This window comes from Chrysemys picta, chromosome 3 (assembly GCF_011386835.1).
Source record: "Chrysemys picta bellii isolate R12L10 chromosome 3, ASM1138683v2, whole genome shotgun sequence".
Lineage (NCBI taxonomy): Eukaryota > Metazoa > Chordata > Testudines > Emydidae > Chrysemys > Chrysemys picta.
The window spans coordinates 34,356,112-34,381,214 of NC_088793.1; the positions used below are offsets into that span (position 1 = coordinate 34,356,112).

General features: G+C 43.4%; 1 protein-coding gene across 9 annotated transcripts in view; it reads left to right on the plus strand.

Moving 5' to 3' along the window:
* The first annotated feature begins 308 nt into the window (after nucleotides 1–308).
* The window catches only part of KIDINS220 (kinase D interacting substrate 220), a 161,488-nt gene continuing 136,693 nt past the window's right edge, over nucleotides 309–25,103 (plus strand). For all 9 annotated transcript variants that reach the window (XM_005287752.5, XM_005287753.5, XM_005287754.5 and 6 more), the window contains exons 1-2: nucleotides 309–6,669; nucleotides 19,856–20,003. In XM_005287752.5, coding sequence (XP_005287809.1) covers nucleotides 19,896–20,003 — 108 coding nt within the window. In that variant the 5' untranslated portion in view covers nucleotides 309–6,669; nucleotides 19,856–19,895. The remainder of the gene's footprint in view (nucleotides 6,670–19,855; nucleotides 20,004–25,103) is intronic.

Below are 25,103 nucleotides of genomic sequence, written 5' to 3' on the forward strand. Positions count from 1 at the left end.
CAATTAAGTAATAATTTAGCTTATAGACTAATACTTCCAGTTGTTTCTGTTTAGTCCCCATATGCCTTGCATTTATGTATAGATATTTATGATGTTGAACAGATTCCCCACTGTTATCCCCATTGTTGCTCCTATGACTCTATTGTAATTTTCCACTCCCTCTCCATCCCCAGCATTTATAGAATTGTAGGATTGAAGGGACATCAAGAAGTCTTCTAGTCCAGTCCCCTGAACTCATGGCAGGACTAAGTATTATCTAGACCATCCTTGGCAGGTGTTTATCTAACCTACTCTTTAAAATCTCCGCTCCTCATTCCAAGAAATTCCCCACATACAAGGTAGGTGATGATACAGAAGCCTTCTTAGAAAATTTTGAAAGAGCCTGCCTTGAGTACAACATCCCTTCAGACCATTATATGGTGGAGCTGAGGCCATGACTCAGTGGATCCTTAGCAGAGGTGGCAGCTGAAATGCCTAGAGAACACATGAACGAGTATGAACTTTTTAAACAAAAGACCAGAATTAGGATGGGGCTAACACCCAAGCATGTCCGTCAGTGGTTCAGAGCCCTAAGGTGGAAACCAGATGTGGCATTTTCCTGACACGCCTACCACACTGTAAAAAATTGGGATGCCAGAATATCAGGAGCAAATGTTAAGTCTCTGAAAGATCTGTCTCTCCTAATACAAATGGAGAAGTTCTTACAGGGTGTTCCTGAGGAAACAGAAAGGTACATCCTAGATGGGAAGCCCAAAACTGTAATTGAGGAGTGGGAAATTGGAGCCAAATGGGTAGAGGTGACAGAGAAGAAGAAAGCTAGTAGCAGTTGGTGCGGTTACCAGAAGGGGTAATGAGCTGGGGCATATGAAGGCCAACTGCCCCAAGAGCACCAGCCAACTGCAACTCATCAGCCCGGGGTCCCACCAAGACCCTTCAGGCCCAGATGCCTCGCAAATACCCCCAGAGTGAAGGGAAACTGTGAGTGTGGGCAGGAGGAAGATTACTGCGTGGAGAGACACTAGAGCACAGGTGTCAGCTAGCCATCAATCCCTGGTGGACCCCAAATTCATTGACCCAGAGGCCCAAGTGATGGTGCAACCCTTTTAGGCCAACTCTTTTAATTTGCCTACAGCCAAGTTGCCTGTCCAGTACAAGGGCTGGTCAGGAATATGGACTTTTGCAGTCTATGACGATTATCCCATTCCCATGCTGCTGGGAGAAGACTTAGCCAACCATGTGAGGCTAAAAAAAAGGGTGGGGATGGTCACCCTCAGCCAGGCTAAACAGGCCTCGACACCTAACTCCATTCCTGAGCCTCCTACAAGGGCCCAGTCTGCGTCCCCTGATACCACAGGCCCAGGGACCCAGCCAGAGGTGGTGGAACCAGACTGCAGACCAGAATCTATGGCAGCAGTTGCAAATCCTGTTCCTGGGACCCAGCCAGGGTAGGCTGGCCCTCCGACATCCTTATGGATTTGGAAACTAACTTTCTGGCAGGGACCATGAAACGTCTTTGGGAAGCTCATGGGGTGAATCACTTGGTTAACATCCCTTACCACCATCAAACGGATGGCCTAGTAGTGAAGTTTAATGGAACTTTGGGGGCCATGATATGTAAATTTGTGAATGAGCAATCCCAATGACTGGGACCTAGTATTGCAGCAGTTGCTCTTTGCTTACAGGACTGTACCACATCCCAGTTTGGGATTTTCACCCTTTGAACTCATTTATGACCACAAAGTTAAGGGCCATTACAGTTGGTGAAGCAGCAATGGGACGGGGTTACATCTTCTCCAGGAACTAACATTTTGGACTTTGTAACCAACCTGCAAAACACCCTCAAAACTCTCTAGCCCTTGCTCGAGAAAACCTACAGGATGCTCAACAAGAGCAAAATGCCTGGTATGATAAACATGCCAGAGAGCGTTCCTTCAGAATAGGTGACCAAGTCATGGTCCTGAAAGTGCTCCAGGCCAATAAGATGGAAGCGTCATGGGAGGGCCATTTATGGTCTGAGAGCACCTGGGAGCTGTTAATTACCTCATAGCGTTCCCTGATCCTACCCTAAAACCTAAAGTATACCATGTTAATTCTCTAAAACCCTTTTATTCCCGAGAAATCAAGGTTCTCCAGTTTACAGCCCAGGAGAGAAATGACGCTGAGTGGCCTGAAGGAGTTTACTATGAAGAAAAAAGCAATGGTGGCATAGAAGAGGTGAGTCTTTCCATGACCCTTGGGCATAAGCAGCGACAGCAAATCCAGGAGCTGTGCACCAGCTTTGCACCAATGTTTTCAGTCATCCAGGACGGACAGAACGGGTGTACCACTCCATTGACACAGGTGATGCTTGCCCAATTAGAGCCCAACCCTACCAGATGGCTCCTCAAGCCAAAACCACAATAGAAAGGGAGATCAAGGACATGTACAGACATGTTACAGTGCATGGGCCTCTCCAGAGATTCTGATTCCCAAACCAGATGGGGAAATCCACTTTTGCATGGACTACCATAAGCTAAATGCTGTAACTCGCCCAGAGAACTATCCAATGCCACACACAGATGAGCTATTGGAAAAACTGGGATGTGCCCCATTCATCTCCACCTTAGACTTAACTAAGGGGTACTGGCAAGTGCTGCTAGATGACCCAGCCAAGGAAAGGTCAGCCTTCATCACCCATGTAGGGCTGTATGAATTTAGTGTGCTCCCGCCACCTTCCAGAGACTGGTAGAGAACCTTCTGGCTGGATCTGGGGAATTTTCAGTCTTGACGATGTGGCCATATTCTCAGATTCATGGGCAGAACACCTGGAACACCTCCAAGCTATCTTCCAGTGCATAAGGCAGGATTAACGGTTAAGGCCAAAAAATGTCAAATAGGCCTAAACAGGGTAACGTACCTTGTACACCAGGTGGGTCAAGGAACTATCAATCCCCTACAGGCTAAAGTAAATGGTATCCAAAATTGGCCTGTCCCTAAGTCAAAGAAGCAGGTCCAATCCTACTTAGGCTTGGCCGGGTATTACAGATGATTTGTACGACACTACAGCCAAATTGCCACCCCACTGACCGACCTAACCAGGAAAAAAACACCCAAATGCAGTGCAGAGGACTGAGAAGTGTCAGAAAGCCTTTAACCAGGTTAAGGCAGCCCTTATGTCTGACATTGTACTAAGGGCTCCGGACTTCGACCAACCTTTCGTCGTAACCACAGATGTGTCTGAACATGGTGTAGGAGCAGTATTAATGCAGAAAGACCAGAACAATAATTCCATCCTGTCGTGTTTCTCAGCAAAAAACTTTCTGAGAGGGAAAGCCACTGGTCAGTCTCAGGAAAAAAAACCTTTAAGCTGGTCCTCAAGAAGCTTATTATTGATGCTTAATCCTTGTAATTGTTTTTTTTTTTTAATTTAGCAAAAAGCCTAAGTTCCCAGCTGTATTTTCTTCTTTTGTTATTAATAAAATTTACTTTTTTAAAGAACAGAATTGGAGTTTTGTGTCTTAAGAGGTTTGTGCGCCTGTTTAATTAGCTGGTGACAATAGCTGAATTATTTTTTTTTCTTTTTCTTTCTCAGCTCTTCCCCGGAGGGGAGGTGAAAGGGCTTGAGGGTAGCCCCCAGGAAGGAATTCCCAAGTGAGCCTTCATAGTCTCAAAGGGTTTCTGCACTTGTGTAGTGGCAGCATCTACCAATCCAAGGTCAGAGAAAAGCTGTAACCTTGGGAGTTTAATACAAGCCTGGAGTGGCAAGTATTAATTTTTAGAGTCCTTGCAGGCCCCCCACCTTCTGCACTCAGTGTCAGAATGGGAAATCAGCCTTGAGTGTGAGAAGATGCTCTTCCCATTCTTAGTTAGGTGGACTCCATTGCTTGCCAGCAATCCTCATTGTCATAACAGCATCCCTGGTCAAGGAAGCCAAAGCCCTCCTGTTGACACCATCTCTGCAGCCATGCATTCATCTCCAGGATGTTGAGTGAGCAACAGAACAGTTCCAAACTGAGACAAAGCAAATGCGTCTCAAGGACAGGTAAGAAATGAAACCACCCATTTTTGTTTGTGAGATTCATGAGATTGATTGATTTTTGTTGCCACTGTTTGTGCTATGGGATTTTCTTGCCAGCCACTGCATAGTTTGCTTGTGTTGTAAGGGTTATTTATTGGATCCAACCATTTATCAGCTCTGGCTGGGATTGGAGAGAGGTGTTTGGTTTCTTTAATACTATTTTCATAAGTATTTAACATCTTGGCCTCTTGTTTGAAGGGACTAGATAGATGCCGAACATTTAAAGGATGGTTAAGATAGTGTTATTGCAAGTGAGCTACACATCTTTCACAAGGTCCTGGATTTGAGACTCAGTCCTTCATTCCCTTCCTCTCTCCCACACATTCATACTTGTGCACACAGAAACTATAAAAGCAACTAGCTTGTAGTCAGATGGTAGAAGAACCTCTGAAGAGGTGGAGTTCCATGTCAGATTGCCTGAATCAGGTTGTAGACTGAGCTGGATCCTTTCCCAGTTTTTTTGTTTGTGTTCAACCCCCACCCCCCAAACTTACTTTTAACATATGCATCATAATCTTCAAATATAAATCCTTGAGGGGGGGGGGGGGGAGAGGAGGTAAATGTGCTCAGTGAAATAATTTTTTAGGTTTTTGTGGACCATATCCCCCACTGCACTAATCTACAAGCATATCATACTATATTTCTAAACACCATAAGGGTATGATAAATGGCACTTTACAAACTCTGAAAACATCCCTAGCCTGAGCAGCTAGCAGTCTAGTTCAGACAAATGTACACTGGATGACATAACAAGTTCAAGATGATGTTGGGACATCAGTTGAGATTAGTGTTTACAAAAAACTGGATTTGAATGAGGAGAAGGATGACGCTTAGGGTTGAAATCCTGGCCACACTGGAATTCAGTGGAAGTCTGGCATTGACTTCAATGGAGCCTCTGTGTGAGGCAAGGGAAGGCTGTTCTAAGAGTAGGTGATAGCATAAAAGTGAGACAGGACTGGAGGAGTATTGAGAGCAAAGGAGATCAGAAAATATATATAGGTAGGACAAAGTTGTGGAGAACCTAGAAGATGAGGACAAATTGGAAAAAGATGGGAACCTTGTAAAGGGACTTGAATGGGGGGGTAGTGAAGTTGGAGATGATTTTAGAAGCAACATTTTTGATAAACTACAGAAGGCAGAAGTAAAACACGCAGAAGGCAAAAAATCAATAAGTTTCTGCATAGCATCACCAAGTCCTCCAGCTACTTAGATGCAGACAAACAATGGAACACTTTGAATTGTGAAAAGAGCTAATTATGTCTGGGACATGTTTGAAACTCCATAAAGCTCAGGAGGTTAACACAAGAGAGAGGATACACTAATGGAGCTACTTCTGTGGATAAAATCTTGTGGGTGTTTCAAGAATCACGACCTGGCACTGATGCTCTTCAGCACTGGGAGCTGGTTATCTTGCCTTTGTTTGTGAACCCTTAGGTGCACCTCACTTCTCAGCTGGCCACTGCTAGCTGAAAGCTCAGAAATAACAATTGCTTTTGCTCTTAAATTGAGTTCAAGCTCATTTAAATGTATTGAGAATGAGGAGCATCTCCTTTGTGAATTTAGATTGCTGAGCTGAACACCACGACTGCAGCTTTCTTTTCTAGTTATTTTTTTTAAAAAGTTATCAGGTCTGTATTTATACATGCTCAGATGCGCTATCCCAGGGATTGCACAAGTTGACTGGCTGTATTCAGTCCTGTAGTACCAGCTGCGCTTGAGACAAGATTGCCGTTGCCGTCTGTGCTGCAGGGACGCCTCTAGCCCCAGACACCACGGGGAGAGGCGTAGGGTGGACGAACCCGTTCGTTAAAATAACGTCTGACAATCCCCCAACGGCACAGTGGTGAGGCTCAGTCTCCTCCTGGGGCAGGCAGCGTCTCAGCCCGCCTGCTGCCAGCGCACACACACAACTTGCATTGGACGAAGTGGGCTGTAGTCCACGAAAGCTTATGCTCTAATAAATTTGTTAGTCTCTAAGGTGCCACAAGTACTCCTGTTCTTTTTGCGGATACAGACTAACACGGCTGCTACTCTGAAACACACAACTTGCTTATCTTACTAGCCTCTCAGCAGCCAAACGAGACGGTTCCTGGGGCCGGGAACATTTCGCAGCCGGGCGAATCCCGCCGCTGTGCTCAGGGACCAGCGGCCAGCGCCCGGAGGGTGCAGCCTGAGGCCAGCATTGGCGCTGGAGCAGAACCCCGACCGGGGCTCCGCCGGGCAGGTTTTTCAGCCGAGGGATGCTGAGGCGGAGTCTGTTGAAGGGGGAATTACTTGGCGGCGAAGGGGAGGCAGCTGGGATCCCGCTGTCCCCGCGGGGGTTCGAACCCCGCCCCTCTGGCTCCGAGTCCGGTGTAAACACCAGCGCTAACGGCTAGGCCGGGCGCCCCTCCTGTGCCCAGGTCTAAGGCGACGGGAGGGCTCACGTGACCGGCTCCGAGGAGGGGGGAACAAGGAGGAGGTAAGATGGCTGCTGCCTCCGCCGCTGCCGGGTGCAGGTGAAGAGCCCTTGGCGCTGCCCCCACCCGCGGATCGGAGCCAGCCGCCGCCTCGGCAGAATCTCCCGGGCCCGGAGAGGCCGCCCGCGGGGGCCGAGTCCCGCCGGCTAAGGGGTAAGTAGCGGGGGAGCGCGGAGCTGTCATACAAAGGGCGCGACGGAGCCGCCTGGACCCCTCGGCGGTGGCTGCCCGCTCTGCCCTGTCTGGGGCCGGACACTGCGGAGACCTCGGGCGGGGGTAACGGCCGGGCCCCGTGTGCCGCTCTCTGCCCGGGGGCGCACAGCTCTTTGCTGCCTGGGCTGGGCAGGGCGGCGGCGAGGCTGTCCAGGGAGAGGCGCCGCCCGCCTGCTCTGTCCCTCCAGCTCCCTCAGCCGCGCTCCGCGCTGGGGGGAGGGGGGGTTGTGTGGGTGTCGGGCAGGGCTTCCTGGGCCCATTTACACCCCTCCCTCCCCCTGTGCAGTGAATGGTCATTTCCACCCCCCACCCCGAGAATTGTCATATATACGTTTCCCTCCCCTCTCGCCCCCCTGCTGGGAATTTTCATTTACACCCCTCCACTACGCGCACTCGCCCATGGACAAACACGAATTTAATGAGCAGCCCATGGGGCACTACAAACATGAACAAGCACCGCTGTCAGCCACACAAGAGCATCTGTCTTCTAATGTTCTCCTCCTTATTGCTAATGTAGAATGACAAACATGATCTTAATATATATGGAGATATGCCTATCTCATAGAGCTGGAAGGGACCCTGAAAGGCCATCAGGTCCAGTCCCCCAACTTCACTAGCAGGACCAAGTACTGATTTTTCCACCCCAGATCCATAAGTGGCCCCTCAAGTATTGAGCTCACAACCCTGGGTTTAGCAGGCCAGTGCTCAAACCACTGAGCTATCTTGTCAAATGTGCTTATCCATGCTAGTAACCGCCCCCAAAATAAACCTTCCCCATGCCATGTTGCAGAAATTAAAAATAAAATAAGCAGAGCAGGTGGAAAGACAATATAGTAAGGGGAAAGGAATTGTTCTTCAAATCCAAAAGGTATATGTAAAAGTAAAAGTAATTAATTATTGATTTACTAGGTAGACGCTTTTTAAATGTCTAAAATATATTTGAGAGACAAGGTGGGTGAGGTAATATCTTTTATTGGACCAACTTCAATACGGTTAAGATCTATTAGGTTAATAATGTGTTTACATTATAGAGACCGTGTCATCTGAAGGACCCATTGAAGTGAATTCATAGATTATAGCACAGGGTGAGCAAACCACAGCCCGTGGGCTGGATCCAGCCCCTCGGGGCTTTGGATCTAGTCCATGGGATTGCCACTGCTGTGGCGCCGCAGGCCCTGCGCCGCTCCCAGAAGCGGCTGGCACCATGTCCCTGAGGTCCCTAGGGGATGGGGGGCCGAGGGCTCCGTGTGTTGCCCTCGCCTGCAGGCACCGCACTATGGGAACGGGGAGCCGTGGCCAATGGGAGCTTTGGGGGAGTTACCCGCAGGCGAGGGCAGCCTGCGGAGCCCTCTGCCCTGCCTCGTTTGGGACCGCAGGGACATGGTGCCAGAGTGACACGGGGCCAGAGCAGGCAGGGAGCTGCTGCCACCCCGGAGCCACTCCAGGTAAGTGGCGCCTGGCTGGAGCCCACACCCCGAACCGCCCCTGCAACCCAACCCCCTGCCGTGAGCCCCCTCCAGCACTTCGCACCCCTCCTGCACCTCAACCCCCTGCCCTGAGCCCCTCCTCCGCCCCAACCCTTTGCCTGAGCCACTCAGATGTGGCCCTCGGGCCAAGTTTGCCCACCCCTGTTATAGTATATATGAAATGCTATAATCTAACACATTTTCTGTTTTACAGCTTGTTAGGAATATAAATATCAGAAATTAAGAAGTCTCTGTGGATTTGAAATCTCATTAAATGATAAAAGGAAATGAGCTAAGAGTAAATATGTAAAGATGGGAAACTGACAGTCTCTGCTGCAAGGAGTTAGTCTAAAACATAGATAGCACAAGATCCAAAACAAAACAGCCAAATGGGAAAGTCATGATTTTTACATAAGAACGACCATACTGGGTCAGACCAAAGGTCAGTCTATCCCAGTATCCTGTCTTCTGACAGTGGCCAATGCCAGGTGCCCCAGAGGGAATTAACAGGTAATCATCAAGTTATCCATTCTCTGTCGCCCATTCCCAGCTTCTGGCAAATAGAGGCTAGGGATACCATCCCTGCCCATCTTGGCTAATAGCCATTGATGGACCTGTCCTCCATGAATTTATCTAGTTCTTTTTTGAACCCTGCTGTAGTCTTGGCCTTCACAACATCTTCTGGCAAGGAGTTCCACATGTTGACTGTGCATTATGTGAAAAAATACTTCCTTTTGTTTGTTTTATACTTGCTGCCTATTCATTTCATTTGGTGACCCCTAGTTCTTGTGTTATGAGAAGGAGTAAATAATACTTCCTTATTTACTTTTTCCACACCAGTCATGATTTTATAGACCTCTATCATAACCCCCCATAAGTCGTCTCTTTCTGAAGCTGAAAAGTCCCAGTTTTATAAAACTCTCCTCGTATGGCAGCCATTCCATACCCCTAATCATTTTTGTTGCCCTTTTCTGAACCTTTTCCAAGCCCAATATATCTTTTTTGAGATGGGGTGACCACATCTGCACAAATATTCAAGATGTGGGTTTACTTATTTTCTGTCTTATTATCTATCACTTTCTTAATGATTCCCAACATTCTGTTCGCTTTTTTGACTGCCGCTGCACATTGAGTGGATGTTTTCAGTGAACTATCCACAATGACTCCAAGATCTCTTTCTTGAGTGGTAACAGGTAATTTAGACCCCATCATTTTATATGTATAGTTGGGATTGTTTTCCTATGTGCATTACTTTGCATTTATCAACATTGAATTTCATCTGCCATTTTGTTGCGCAGTCACCCAGTGTTGTGAGATCCTTTTGTAGCTCTTTGGAATCTGCTTGGGGCTTAACTATCTTGAGTAGTTTTGTATCATCTGCAAATTTTGCCATCTCACTGTTTACCCCTTTTTCCAGATCATTTATGAATATGTTGAATAGGACTGGTCCCAGTACGGCCCTCTGGGGGACACCACTACTTATCTCTCTCCATTCTGAAAACAGATCATTTATTCCTACCCTTTGTTTCCTATCTAACCAGTTACCAATCCACGAGAGGACCTTCCCTCTTATCCCATGACAGCTTACTTTGCTTAAGAGCCTTTGGTGAGGGACCTTGTCAAAGGCTTTCTGAAAATCTAAGTACACTGTATCCTGAATGTGATTTAGAAAAGCATGTTGTCAGCAAGAAATAATGTGATAAGAACATTATTAAGCAGGCTTATTTTCTGGCCCACAGTTGGGTTCCACTTGGTGCAAAGATCACACAGAATGGATTATTTACTACAGTCATTTGAGATAGTTCACATTGGTAGTTTTGTTTGCTTTGAAACTTTTTATTTTTCTTTAAAAGAATTTTTTGAAACAGAAAATGATATATTATAGTAGTAATTACCATGCTTTTATTATGTAGAAGTTTTCAGTGTATTATAGGAAATAGGTAGTGCAATATTTTACTAAAATCCAAATGTATTGGATCAATCACTTGTTTATCCACCAATATTTAAATTCTATCTTAAGAGTGCAAGATTTTTCTGGCAAGATTTATGCTTTATAAACCCTTGTCACGTACTATTCATGGGTCTATTATCTGCTAGATGTTTATTTTCTTTTAATGTTTGCTCTTTTTATTAAGCAGGGAAGTTAGACTTATAAGATAGTAATTACCACTTTTTAGCCTTTGCTTAAAATATGTACTGCATTTGCTTTGTTCCAGTCTTTTGGTACCTTCCCAATTCTCAGTGACTCTTCAGAAATTTTTTGACTCTGATATGTAGTTTTTATAAAAGCTGTCGTATTTCTTTTTATTCCTTCACTGACTCATTCAAATATGGGGAGGAAAAAATGCTTTCAAATGCTGAGAAAAGATGACAATCAACATAGAGTATTAGTCAGGAGGGGAATTGAGACAAGGGGGAGATGATGATTCAGGAGAGGATTATTGTGGTGTTCTCACAACATTCATCCTCCCTTTTCCTGAGGGCCAGAATTGGATCTCCCCAAGCCCTTGTCTCCAACCTCTTGTCCATCATTTGGCAGGAGAGCTATATGAAAATTTGACTATAATTAGATGTTGATTAGAATTCTGGCCCAAAATCTTATTTTTGTCCTCAGGACCTACTGAAGTGTATTTAAAAGGAGGCACTACTTCTTCCACATGGTACCTGCAACATTACCTAGTTAGATCATTCTTACTGGGATACAGTACTGGTTATTATAATACTCCGGTACTTGCTGGTGAAAATGGTTACTGCTTTTCTATTCAATATGACCAGTTCATGTTGAACCCTCTTGCTCCTTCCACTGTGTCAGGCAGTCCCTGCTCCAACATTAGCTATTCCTCTTCATCTAGTAGACCCTCAGATGGGTTGGATACTATGTCAATAAATCATATTTATCATCAATTGAATGACCATTAAATACATTAGGAGCAAGAGAAACATGAAGTAAAGTGTAGGTCCACTATTGGCACGGAAGGAAAGCTAATAACTGATGACATCAAGATGGCTGAGGTGTTTGATGCCTGTTTTACTTCAGTCTTCACCAAAAAGTTTAATGCTGACCAGATATGTAACACAATTACCATTAACAACCATAGGGAAAAATCACAAGCCCGTGAATATTCCATTTGGCATGGAATTAAGTACATTGTGAATTGGAGCTCTAGTGCTAAAAACGGTGGATGGAAGTAATGTTTTACTTAGGGCTAGTCTACACCGCGGCAGCGCTTTAACATGGCTTGTGTAGTCGCGGCACCAGTGCTCTTAAAAACAAAACAAAACAAAAAAAACACACACCTCCATGGCAGGCGGGAAGCGCTGGGAGGGAGAGGGAAGAGCAGAGATGTGGTGCGCATGGAGGAGGAGGATGTGAGGAAGGGGTAGGGGGAGCTTGGCTGCTGGTGGGTGTGGAGCATCCGCTATTTTTTCCCCATGGGTTCTCTAGCCCCAGAGCACCCACGGAGTCGGCGCCTATGGCTCGGGTGTGTTTTTTCACACTCCTGAGCGATAAAGTTGCAGCGCTGTAAAATACCAGTGTAGACAAGCCCTAATTCTGTTGATGCCTTTTGTTTGTTTTTGTTTAGAGGGGGTATCAAACCCCCTTTGTATGTTGGCCACATCATAGCATGCTCAGGATGTGAACTTTAGAATGTCTATTTTGTTCCTCTTTGTGATACATTGTGGCAGATGACTACTCATGCATAGTTTCTTATGGGATGGAAAAAACTCACATTACTGCTTTTCTCCTGTGACTGCCCGGCAACAAAGTGACAAAAGCTGGTAGGAATCACTGCAGAAATGGCTGAAGCAGGGACTGTTGCACTGGGAAAAGGGAGGGGGGAAAATGGGCCCCAACCAGGGCTACCCCAACACAATCCATACCCAGAACTGTGCAGAGGAGACGGTCCTTTCCCAGGCACTAGGAACCAACCTGCTATCTGGCCTTGAGGAAAGAAACTGCAGGCCGAAGCCAGCCATAAACTAGCTGATAGGAGCAGCTAAAGAGGGGACTCCCATAAACTGATCTCAGAGACATTTTTGAAGTTTTGACCAGACTTACTCTGCCCTGTGCTGATTAACTGTTTGCTCCAACTCCCACCTGCCCCTTCTCTAACAGTTTCTTAATTTCAGCCTCACTCCACACCTACCCCTCTTGCCCTTCTCTTCTCCCCTGCCCTGACCTGCTCATTACCTTCATTTTCCCTTCATTTTAGCTTAAGCTTTCCTAACTATCCCCAACACAGAGGTTCTCAACCTTTTTCTTTCTGCCCCCCCATCCCCCTGCAACATGCTATAACAACTCCACAGCCTACCTGTACCACAATAACTGGTTTTCTGCATATAAATGCCAAGGCAAGCATAGGAGGTAGCAAGCAGGGCAATTGCCTGGGGCTCCATGCCACATGGGTCCCCGTGAAGCTACATGGCTCAAGCTTTGGCTTCAGCCCAGGGGGGCAGGGCTCAGGGCCCTGGGCTTCAGTCCCATGCGGTGGGGCTTTGGCTTTCTACCCTCGGCTCCAACGAGTCTAATGCTGGCCCTGCTTGGCGGCCCCACAGGGGGCCCCAGACACCTGGTTGAGAACCACTGCCCCAGCACACTACCTCCACAAGTGAAACTAACAGGATATTTGCCATCATCACATTGTTCACTGTGCTTGTATATTATATTCCTTTCACGTATCCTGTGTCTGATATGTCTATTTAGATAGTCTCTGCCCCAAAGTATGTACGATCTACTTTCATGCGTATACAGAGCCTAGCACAATGGGGCCCATTATTATAATAATGGATGCTTATATACTAATTGTCCTGTTTCTCTGGAACTGATTGTAATTTTTAAATAATTTCTGTTGGAGTTATTAATAATATACATTTGTAATATTAATATGGGTGACCACCAGACACCAGTTTAACTATAAATTCCTTTATTAAATCTAAAAACCAAATAGTGCTTTATATAATTGCTCCAAACATGCCCAACAGCCTAAAAATAAGCAGTCACTACATCCAATACACTCACAAAATATTCATAAGCATGTGATCAGTAAACTCATAAATTAACCAGACTTAGGAAAACTGTCTCATCCTGGTGTGCTCCAGCATGATGAGGTAGGATCTGACAAAGAACCCACAAATTCATAACAATAGTTATACCCTTTAACAAACAAATGGCATAGCCAATTACCACTTTAGCTAACAAACCAATTTGAGACAATTTCCCCCGTCTTTATTTCCAGTTTTAATTTAGATAACATTTACAACCTCCTTTCTCCCTAAGGTCTTTTCTCGTTGTCTCTTCTGCTGACCAACACCTTATTTATTTATTTATTTATTTATTTATCTATCTATCTATTTATTTTTGTCAGACCTGGTTTCACATAGGCTTTACTTTAAAGATAACACGGTATGTGGTATAGGAAGGTGCATGTTGGCTCCTTTTAAGACATTCTTGTTTTCTTATTTAAAACCATCTGTAGTCACCCCTATTGGTCAGAATGAAGCCTTTTTAGAAATTCCCCATATCTCATTATTATTCTTTTAAACAGACATCTTCCCTACTTCATTCCTTCTGGCTTTATAACTCATTTTTTTTCAAGGCCTTTCTTTAACTTGCTAGTCAGGGTCTTTCTTTACAACACACACATTTCCTTAACCAAACTCAAGCTAATTCTAATTCTTTAATTTTGTATTGATTCTAAATGGCCTTTCATAATGTCATTAAATCATGACTTTCAGATGGAGAATTGAGGTATAGAGAGATTAAGTGACTAGCCTAAAGTCATGCAGCCTATGGAAGAGCTGTAAATAGAACCCAGATCTTTTCCTAGTCCACTGCCCAAATCACAAGATCATCCTCATTCTTGTGGATGAGGACAGCAGCACAAAGTGAATCCATGAAGCTTTGAGATCATTCTGCCTTTTCTGTGATTGTGTAGAGATATTTGAGTAGAAAATTTGCCGTGCTTCATTAGATGCTGGGCTGCCTTACTGAATGAGGGAGGCAACCTAGTGACAGAGGATGTGGAAAAAGCTGATGTACTCAATGCTTTTTTTGCCTCTGTCTTCACGAACAAGGTCAGCTCCCAGACTGCTGGACTGGGCAGCACAGTTTTTGTGCTGGGCCGGTTTTGTTTAATATCTTTATTAATGATCTGGAGGATGGTGTGGACTGCACTCTCAGCAAGTTTGCAAATGACACTAAACTGGGAGGTGTGGTAGATACGCTGGAGGGTAGGGATCAGATACAGAGGGGCCTAGACAAATTAGAGGATCGGGCCAAAAAATAACCTGATGAGGTTCAACAAGGACAAGTGCAGAGTCCTGCACTTAGGACGGAAGAATCCTATGCACTGCTACAGACTAGGGACCGAATGGCTAGGTAGCAGTTCTGCAGAAAAGGACCTAGGGGTCACAGTGGACAAGAAGCTAGATATGAGTCACCAGTGTGCTCTTGTTGCCAAGAAGGCTAACGGCATTTTGGGCTATATAAGTAGAGGCATTGCCAGCAGATCGAGGAACGTGATCATTCCCCTTTATTCGACATTGGTGAGGCCACATCTGGAGTACTGTGTCCAGTTTTGGGCCCCACACTACAAGAAGGATGTGGAAATATTGGAAAGAGTCCAGCGGAGGGCAACAAAAATGATTAGGGGTCTGAAGCACATGACTTATGAGGAGAGGCTGAGGGAACTGGGATTATTTAGTCTCCAGAAGAGAAAAACAAGAGGGGATTTGATAGCTGCTTTTAACTACCTGAAGGGGGGTTTCAAAGAGGATGGAGCTCAGCTGTTCTCTGTGGTGGCAGATGACAGAACAAAGAGCAATGGTCTCAAGTTGCAGTGGGGGAGGTCTAGGTTGGATATTAGGAAACACTATTTCACTAGGAAGGTGGTGAAGCACTGGAATGCGTTACCTAGGGAGGTGGTGGAATCTCCTTCCTTGGAGGTTTTTAAGGCCTGGCTTGACAAAGCCCTGGATGGGATGATTTAGTTGGGAATTGGCCCTGCTTTGAGCAGGGGGTTGGACTAGATGACCTCCTGAGGTCCCTTCCAACCCTGATATTCTTTGATTTTATGATTCTATGCCTGGGTAAAGTTTTTGGTGTCTGTGCTGACTACAGGAAATTATACCCTTCTGGATATCACATGACTTTCTGTCATTGAGGAATTGCTGTTACCTGTTATGTACATTGCATGTGCAGCATGCATGGGTGAAGATGCCAAGAGTTGGCACTAACCTAATTAATGAGGTAAGACAGAATTAGTGTAGGGCAGGTAGCATTGATTTGCGTTGCCATAATTACTGGATGCTATCAGCACAGCAGCCAAGCAGGATTGGGATGATATGTCTACCTGTCCTCATTAAGGACATGAAGGGTTACATTTTAGCTGTGAGGAGATGTATGTTATTGATCCATTAGTAGGTGGAAATGGTATAGTTGTAAACAGTAAGGCAGAAGCATTTTAATATTTCTGTTCTATTTTTGGGGACAAACAGGTGAGATTGTTATCTTCACCGTATAGTAAGACTTTCTTTCCATTCCACTAGTATCTCTGGAGGATGTTAAACAGAAGCTACTAAAATTAGACATTTTCATATCAGCAGATCCAGATAACTTTCATCCAAGAATTTTAAAAGAGCTGGCTGAGATGTTCATTGAACCATTAATGTTGATTTCAATAAGTCTTGGAGCACTGGGGAAGTTACAGAAGACTGGAAAGAAAGCTAATGTAGGGCCCTATGAAATCCCTTTTATTATTGTGGATTTTTGGATTTATTTTCTGATTTCATTCTTTTCCATAAAAAAAAAATCAGTTTTTATGGTATTTTTTTAAACGAAAACTGTTTGATACATTAACAATTAAGTAGCCTAACTATAAATGAATAAAAGTGTTCAGAATTGGATTGCAGTGGAAAAAAACTGATTTTATAAAAAAAAAAAATCCTACAATTTAAACAGATATACAATATAAGTATATGGTAAAAGTAACACATTTTAAATCACTTTTTAAAGTAGCACTTGGTAATATGACCAAACTGACATTGTTGAACAGTAACACAGGAAGTCCACTGACCTGTGTGTGTGGTGGGGAGGGAGTGTGTTCGCATGCTTTCTTGTTAAGCAGAGCACTCACCAGCCTGAATGCTTGTTCCGACAGCTGCAACTATTCCTGAGCCTGAGGTTGGTGCACAGACAGGCACTCCCCTATCTCCTCACCCCGGCTCAGTGGAGACCAGGTACACAGGCGGGAGACACCCTGGCATCAGCTCCCTATCCTCCCTAGCTCTGCACAGCAGAGCAAGAGGCTGTGATCCAGAGAAGCTTGACTCTCTTAAGTGCAGCTGCACATAACTTAGTTGTGCAACCCGCCCTGCCTGCCTGCCACTGTGGTCCTAGTGCCAGAGAGATCAGGATTCCACATTAATGTTTTGATTCTGTGATTTGTTCTGTGTTCTCATTAATGCAGATTTCATAGGGCCCTATTAATGTTGTGCCAGTTTTTAAAAAAGGTAAATGGGATGACCCAGGTAATTTCTGGGCTGTCAGCCTGACATTGGTCCCAGGCAAGGTAACGGAGTGGCTGATATGGAATAAAGAATAAAAGGAGGGTAATGTAATTCATGCAAATCAACATTGGCTTATGGCAGTAGATTTCAACCGGTGGTCTATGGACCCCTGGGGGTCCACTGACCATGTCTAACATTTTCAAAGAGGTCTGCATACCCATTTGAAATTTTTTAGGGGATCCGCAAATGAAAAAAGCTCGAAAACCACTGGTTTATGGAAAATAGATCCTGTCCAACTAACTTGATATCTTTTTATTTTTTTAAATGTGTGCCTGACAAAGGCAATAACATTGATGTAGTATATTAAGACTTGGTACCATACAATAGTTTGATTAAAAAACTAAAATGCTATGAAATTAACATGATGTACACTAAATTTATTAAAAACTGGCTAACTGGTGTCAACATGTAATTGTAAATGGGGAATTGTCATTGAATCACTGTGTTTTCAGTGAGGCCCTTAGGGGTCAATTCTTGACCCTACGCTATTTCACATTTTTATCAGTGATCTGGAAGAAATTATCATCAAAATTATCACTGATAAAGTTTGCAGATGACACAAATTAGGGGAATGGTAAGTAATAAAGAGGGCAGGTCACTGATTCAGGGGGATATGGATCGCTTGCAAACTAGGTGCAAGCAAACAATATGCATTCTAATACAGCCAAATGTCAATGTGTACATCTAGGAACAAAGAATGTAGGCCATACTTCCAGGAGGGGGGCTACCCTGGAAAGCAGTGACTCTGAAAAAGATTTGGGGGTTGTGGTGGATAATAAGCTGAACATGAACTTCTAGTGTGACGCAATGGCTAAAAGAGTTAATGCGATCCTTGGATGCATAAATGGGGGAATCTCAAGTAGGAATAAAGAGTTAGTTGATCTCAGTATTTAGCATTGGTGCAACTGCTGCTGCGATCTACAATTCAAAAGGATGTAGACCAATTGGAGAGGTTGGTTGATAGAAGAGCCACAAGAATGATCATCAAAGGATTAGAAAACAGGCCTTACAGCAATAAACTCAAAGAGCTCAATCTGTTTAGCTTAACATTCTACAAATACATTAGAAGCAAGAGGAAGACCAAGGACAGGATAGGCCTGTTAGTCAACGAGGCAGGAAAAACAATTACAGAAAATGTGGAAATGGCAGAGGTGCTTAATGACTTTGTTTCAGTTTTCACCAAGAAGGTTGGTGGTGATCAGACGTCTAACATAGTGACTGCTAGTGAAAATGAGGTAGGATCAGAGACTAAAAATAGTGAAAGAACAAGTTAAAAATTACTTAAACAAGTTAGATGTCTTCAAGTCACCAGGGCCTGATGAAATGCATCCTAGAATACTTAGAATCAAGGAGCTGACTGAGGAGATATCCGAGCCATTAGCGATTATCTTTGAAAGGTCATGGAGGATGGGAGAGATTCGGAAGACTGGAAAAGGGCAAATATAGTGCCAATCTATAAGAAAGGAAATAAAGACAACCCGGGGAATTACAGACCAGTCAGCTTAACTTTTGTACCTGGAAAGATAATGGAGCAAATAATAAAGCAATCAATTTGCAAACATCTAGAAGATAATAAGGTGATAAGTAACAGCATGGATTTGTCAAGAACAAATTGTGTCAAATGAACTTGATAGCTTTCTTTGACAGGGTAACAAGTCTTGTGCACAGAGGGAAAGCGGTAGATATCTTGACTTTAGTAAGGCATTTGATACTGTCTCGCATGACCTCCTCATAAACAAACTAGGGAAATACAACCTATGGAGCTACTATAAGGTGGGTGCATAACTGGTTGGAAAATCATTCCCAGAGAGTAGTTATCAGTGGCTCACAGTCATGCTGGAAGGGCATAACAAGTGGGGTCCCACAGGGATCGGTTCTAGGTCCGGTTCTGTTCAATATCTTCATCAATAATTTAGATAATGGCTTAGAGAGTACAATTACCGTCCGCAAACTTAATACCAAGCTGGGAGGGATTGCAAGTGCTTTGGAGGATAGTATTAAAATTCAAAATGATCTGGACAAACTGGAGAAATGGTCTGAAGTAAATAGGATGAAATTCAATAAGGACAAATGCAAAGTACTCCACTTAGGAAGGAGCAATCAGTTGCACACATACAAAATGGGAAATGACTGCCTAGGAAGGAGTACTGCAGAAAGGGATCTGGGGGTCATAGTCAGTGTTCCCTCTAATTTTTCCCACCCATGTGCGGAATGAATTTTGTTATGTGCACCAAGATGGAGGTGATCTCTTGAGGTCCCTTCTAGTCCTATGATTCTATGAACATAGAGAAGATTAAGGGATGACTTGATTACAGTTTATAAGTATCTGCAAAGGAACAACTATTTAGTAATGGGCTCTTCAATCTATTAGAGATAGGTATAACAATCCAATTGCTGGAAGTTGAAGCTAGACAAATACGGGGTGGAAATAAGTCATAAATTTTTGATGGTGAGAATAATTGACCATTGGAATAATTTACCAAGGGTCATGGTGGATTTTCCATCACTGACCATTTTTAAATCAACATTGGATATTTTTCTAAAAGATATGCACTACGAATTATTTCAGGGAAGGTCTATCTCCTGTGTTATAGAGGAGGTGAGACTGGAGGATGACAGTGGTCCCTTCTGACCTTGGAATCTATGCATCTATTAGGGGCAGAACTCTTAAAACTAACTGAAATAATTGGAGTTTGGTATATAGTTTGTGGCCAACAGTGCTGCAATTGAGGTCCTATATACTAAGAAATATGCAATACAGGAAATACCTTTTAGGGGGACGAGGACATTTGGGTGATCCATAGTACAGTCATATACTGTACATATATAAAGTGTGAAAGAATATTGTCTGTTTCCTTCAGAACCTGTTTTTCCTGCACAATGCTAAGAATAGGGTAAACCCTTGAATTTTCAAAGAATTGCAAAAGATTTAGCAACTCGGTCTTCATTGAAATGTCGAGTTAGTGTTGTTAGTCACGGAAATGTTTTATTGCTGAGAGTGGCAGATACTTATGTGCAACCCGCAGTTTCGTTTCTGTAATCAAATTAAATCTGAATGCTTCTTTACTAATATATATATTTTTTAAATACAGGTATATACTGTTATAGAAATACTTGAAGTACTATCTAAAAATGGCAAGTCTCATGACTCAGAGTCTTGTGACCTATGTAGAAGAGGAAAATGTTCCTGCTCTAAAAGCACTTCTTGAGAAGTGCAAAGATGTGGATGAAAGAAATGAGGTAAGATGAGTTTTTTCAAAGATTTCTTGAATATTGTTACATGTTAATTGCAGGATGAATAACTGATGCGACATCACACTGGATATTTAATATGATAAATTCCTATCCATAAATTTCTTGTGGTCCTTTCCTTGTCCTTGAGTCATTCTCTCAGCTCTTATTTCCATTCTGTTGTGCTCACTGAGGTAAGAAACATAACAGCCATATTGTGGCCTATCTATTTTAGGTATTTAGATGGCCTCCATTGATGTAGTATCTGACTGCCTCACAATCTTTCAGTATATTTCTCCTCACAACCCCCCTGTGAGGTAGGAAAATAACATTATCCTTATTTTACGTATGGGGAATTGATGCACAAAGAAACTAAGGGTTATGTGACGTTCCCCGGAGTGCAGCCCTGACTGCTGTGTTCCCTTAGCTCTCCAGCCTGGAATGCCTTTTACACTACTTTGCTGGTGAACAGCAAACCACTCCAGGCTCTGCTCACTCACAGCCACCAACATGCAGTCACACTCAGCTGAATACATGAATGCTCTCCCAGCCATCCGTGAATAATACGTAGGGTGACGCCTGTATATTTCCAGCCTTGCACCAGTGGCATAGCCAGATGGAGGGAACACCGCTGCGGCACTTTTACTAACGGGGCAGCGCTCTGGGTCTTCGGCAGCACCTCGGCGGCGGGACCTTCACTCGCACCGTGGTCTTCAGCAGCATTTTGTCGATGAAGCTTCAGTGCCGCCGAAGACACCCGGAGCTAGTGAAGGGCCTGCCGCCGAAGTGCCACCGAAGACCCGGAGCGCCGCCCCGTCAGTAAAAGCGCCGCAGTGGGTGGTGCCTTTTTCACCCCCCACTCCCGGGTGAGTAAAATTAAAAAGGCGCCACTTGTGCTCGGTGGGGGAGCGGCCGCTGCCCCGCTTCCCCCCCCCCCCAGCTACGCTACTGCCTTGCACCAAGAAATGTGTGTCTTAGGGCTAGTCTGCACTGGCAATGCTAGCGCTTTAATGTGGCTTGTGTAGTCACGGCAGAGCACTGGGAGAGAGCTCTCCCAGCGCTCTTAAAAAAACCCCACCTCCACAAGAGGCATAGCTACCAGTGCTGGGAGCACTGTTTACACTGGTGCCTTACAGCGCTGAAACTTGCTGGGCTCAGGGGGATGTTTTTTCACACCCCTGAGCAAGAAGGTTTCAGTGCTGTAAATTGCCAGTGTAGAGAAGCCCTTACACTGTTCAGTACCCTCCTGGACAGTGTAAGCTCATACGTCGTTCGTCATTCCAACAATGGGAATGATTATGCACCAGCCTTTGTTATCTCAAGTAGAGGTTTCCCAAACACTTCAATCAAACACACTGTTTTAGATTAAACAACAAAGCAAGTTTATTAACTAAAGAGAGAAATTTTAAGTGATTACAAGTATGGATGCATATAAGTCAGTATTGGTTACGAAAGAAATAAAAAGATAAACACACAAGCTAATTATTAAACTTTACCAAGGCTAATAGGTTTAAAAGCAAAAGGTTTGTCTCACCAGGAACTGCCATATATTTTGCTAGCTTTGTCCCTTTTCAGCATGGGACCATTCCTCCCTTTGTTCAGTTCTTTGAGAGTTGTTGCTGTCATGAGAAGAGAGATGGAGAGAGGAGGCTAGGGACAATTTCCCCCTCTTCTTATACTGCTGGGAGGGAGGCAGGTAGTTCCATTGTGTATGTGAGTTCCAAACTATTCTTCAGGTGAATTGTAAATTCTTTGTTTATACCCCCCCCCCCCCCGCTGCGCTTGTGAATAACTGATTAAATAGGTAATGGCCCTTTAGCACTTTGCTGGTGTGCCGGTGTGTCTTTGCAGTCCAGTGGATGCTTACAAAAATAATTTTTCCTTGGAGTTTTGTACATTTTGTGCTACTGTGATACTTTTGGTTTTGTATCTTTGTCACTTTATTAAGAGTTCAGAAACATGATTTGACTAATTGATTGTTACAAGGTATTGGAACTTCTGAGAAAAGGCGATGGCTAGTGTTAAGCATAATTTCTTTCTTTGAATCTTTTTCATTTTACATTAAAAGCGTGGATTTCACAACTGTCTTTTTTTGTTTTTTGTTTTGTTTTGTTTTTGTTTTGTATATTTTATTTTATACCCTATTTTGAGTGAATTTTCACAGCAAGGACAGAACTTCAAACTGTCCTTCATCTGGCCTTAGCTTTCCTTAGGTCTGATTCTCTTTTTAAACCAGTTTTGGGATAGTGTAATTCCATTAACTGAATTGGGGAACTCCTAATTTATACCTGTTTTTTTTTTTTTAAACTTTGGAGTCTTCTAGGGAAGACACCAACCAAATACCATGGATATGATATTTGCACACAACTGTGTTTTTACTAAGTTTTCGCAAATTCATAATCCACTATAAATTGTATCTCTGTAAGGCCTCGTAGTACTGTGAGAGAAAATGTTACACTTTTTTCCATTTTTTTCTATTATAGAAATAAGATAGAGAATTAAAACACTTCTGAAAGCTACATAGGGTGTCTATGCAGCATTTTGGAGCGAGCGGGAACGAGCGTCTCAGCCCAGGTCAACAGACTGGGGATAGCAGAGTTAGCACTAGTGCTCTTAAAATGGCTATATAGGCAGCATTTTGGAGTTGTGGCTGAGTCTAGGGCATGGGCTCTGAAGCCTCGGGTGCAGGGTGAGCACTAACCATTTTTAGAGCACTATCATGAGCCATGTTGGTCCCAGTCTATCAACCTGGGTTGGAAGGCTTGCTCCCAGCTCCCAAAATGCTGTGTAGATGCACTAGTATAGACATGCAAGAATGTGTCCTAAAGTAACATTTATACAATTATTGTATCTGGCTTCCATTAGCTCAGATACAATTCTGTACTGAAATATCTCCCTTCAGTTACTGATTTATCAACATTTTATTCATGTATGGTAATGTCCAAGCCTAAAGATTGCATCACATTGTTTAAAAAGCTTTCAGAGCAAAAAGCAAAGTTAATATAAAAAAATAAGTAGGGGTATCAAGCAATTACAAAAATTATTTGTGATTAATCGTGCAATTAAAAACATTACTCACGATTAATCGCGCTGTTAAACAATAATAGAATACCTTTTATTTAAATATTTTGGGATGTTTTCTACATTTCCAAATATATTGATTTCAATTATAACACATAATACAAAGTATACACTGCTCACTTTCTATTTATTTTTTATTACAAATATTTGCAATGTAAAAAACCCAAAAGAAATAGTGCAGTGAAAGTGTGCTTAAAAAGAGCAACATGTGCCAGATCATCATCCGAGACTGCTATAACATGAAATATATGGCAGAATGCGGGTAAAACAGAGCAGGAGACATACAGTTCTCCCCCAAGGAGTTCAGTCACTAATTTAATTAACAACGAGCATCATCAGCATAGAAGCGTGTTGTCTGGAATGGTGGCCAAAGCATGAAGGGACATACGAATGTTTAGCATACCTGGCACATAAATACCTTGCAATGCCAGCTAGAAAAGTGCCATGTGAATGCGTGTTCTCACTGTCTGGTGACATAAGAAGTAGGCAGCGTTATCTCCTGTAAATGTAAACAAACTTGTGTCTCTTAGTGTGGCTGAACAACAAATAGGACTGAGTGGATTTGTAGGCTCTAAAGTTTTACATTGTTTTGTTTTGAGTTCAGTTATGTAACAAAAAAAATCTACATTTGTAAGTTGTAGTTTCAAAATAAAGAGAATGCACTACATCTTGTATAAAAAATACTGTCTCTTGTTTATCATTTTTACAGTGCAAATATTTGTAATAAAAAATAATATAAAGTGAGCAGTCAACTTTGTATACTGTGCTGTAATTGAAATCCGTATATTTTAAATGTAGAAAAAAATCCAAAATATTTAATACATTTCAATTGGTATTCTATTGTTTTAACAGTGCAACTAAACTGCGATTAATCACGATTAATTTTTTTAATCACGATTAATTTTTTGGAGTTAATTGCGTGAGTTAACTGCGATTAATTGACAGCCCTAAAAATAAGTTTTATTATTGAAAGACATTAAGATAGCACCATGCACTTACTTGGCATTTTACAGATATACAGTCATGTTTTTGTCTCAGAAGAACTTACAATTTATTACACTGTAAAATATGCCCCATAGTGCAAAATGTATTACTGTGATAATTATTCATAATGATACTATATGGAAAAATCCCATTAAAACTAATTTAAGGAAAATGCCTGCTACAGCAGAAATCTCTCCTGAATGAGTCAATCCATTTCCATCGTTCATTGTACCAAAAGCTGATAAAGGACTAATAAAATATATTCCATAATTAAGCAGTCAGCAGCAAGCGATTAGTAACCTTAACTAACGCCACTGTAATCAGATAAGGTGATTCAGCTTGTTAGTAGTTTACATTTTCAGGAAAGTTACTGATGTACTTCTTACAATGACATGGCTGTTATAGGCAGGCATTCAGTGCATATTACTAAAGCTGAGGGAATTTGGACGCTGTTCTTTGCATCTTTAAGGGAAGCAATGATCCATTCAGATGTAGGGTAACTTCAAGCTTGAAGATGGAGCAGGGTGGGAGGAGGGTAGGGAGAAATCCATTGTCTCACACTGGCCAGCTGTAGGCACTTGCAGACAAATTCTCTTATTTGTAAACTCACCATAACCTTGAGTATATCAGATTTTCTCTCCCCTTCCCCCAAAGTCTAGTCTTCCTTACAATCAGAAATTATCTTCTATGCTGCCATAATGGATGGTGGAGAAAACATCATACAGGACAGCCCTTGTATGGACTCATAGCTAACGTGACTTATGAATTTAGGGTTACCATATTTCTACAAGCAAAAAAGAGGACACGGGGGAGGGGGGGGGAGGGAGAGCCCCGCCCCTGCCCCACCTCCATCCACTCCCTCCCACTTCCCACCCCCTGATTGCCCCCCTCAGAACCCCCAACCCCCCCGCTCCTTGTCCCCTGACTGCCCCCTCCTGGGACCCCTGCCACTAACTGCCCCCTAGGACCCCACCACTTATCTAAGCCCCCCTGCTTCTTGTCCCCTGACTGCCCCCTCCTGAGAATGCCCTACGACCCTACCTG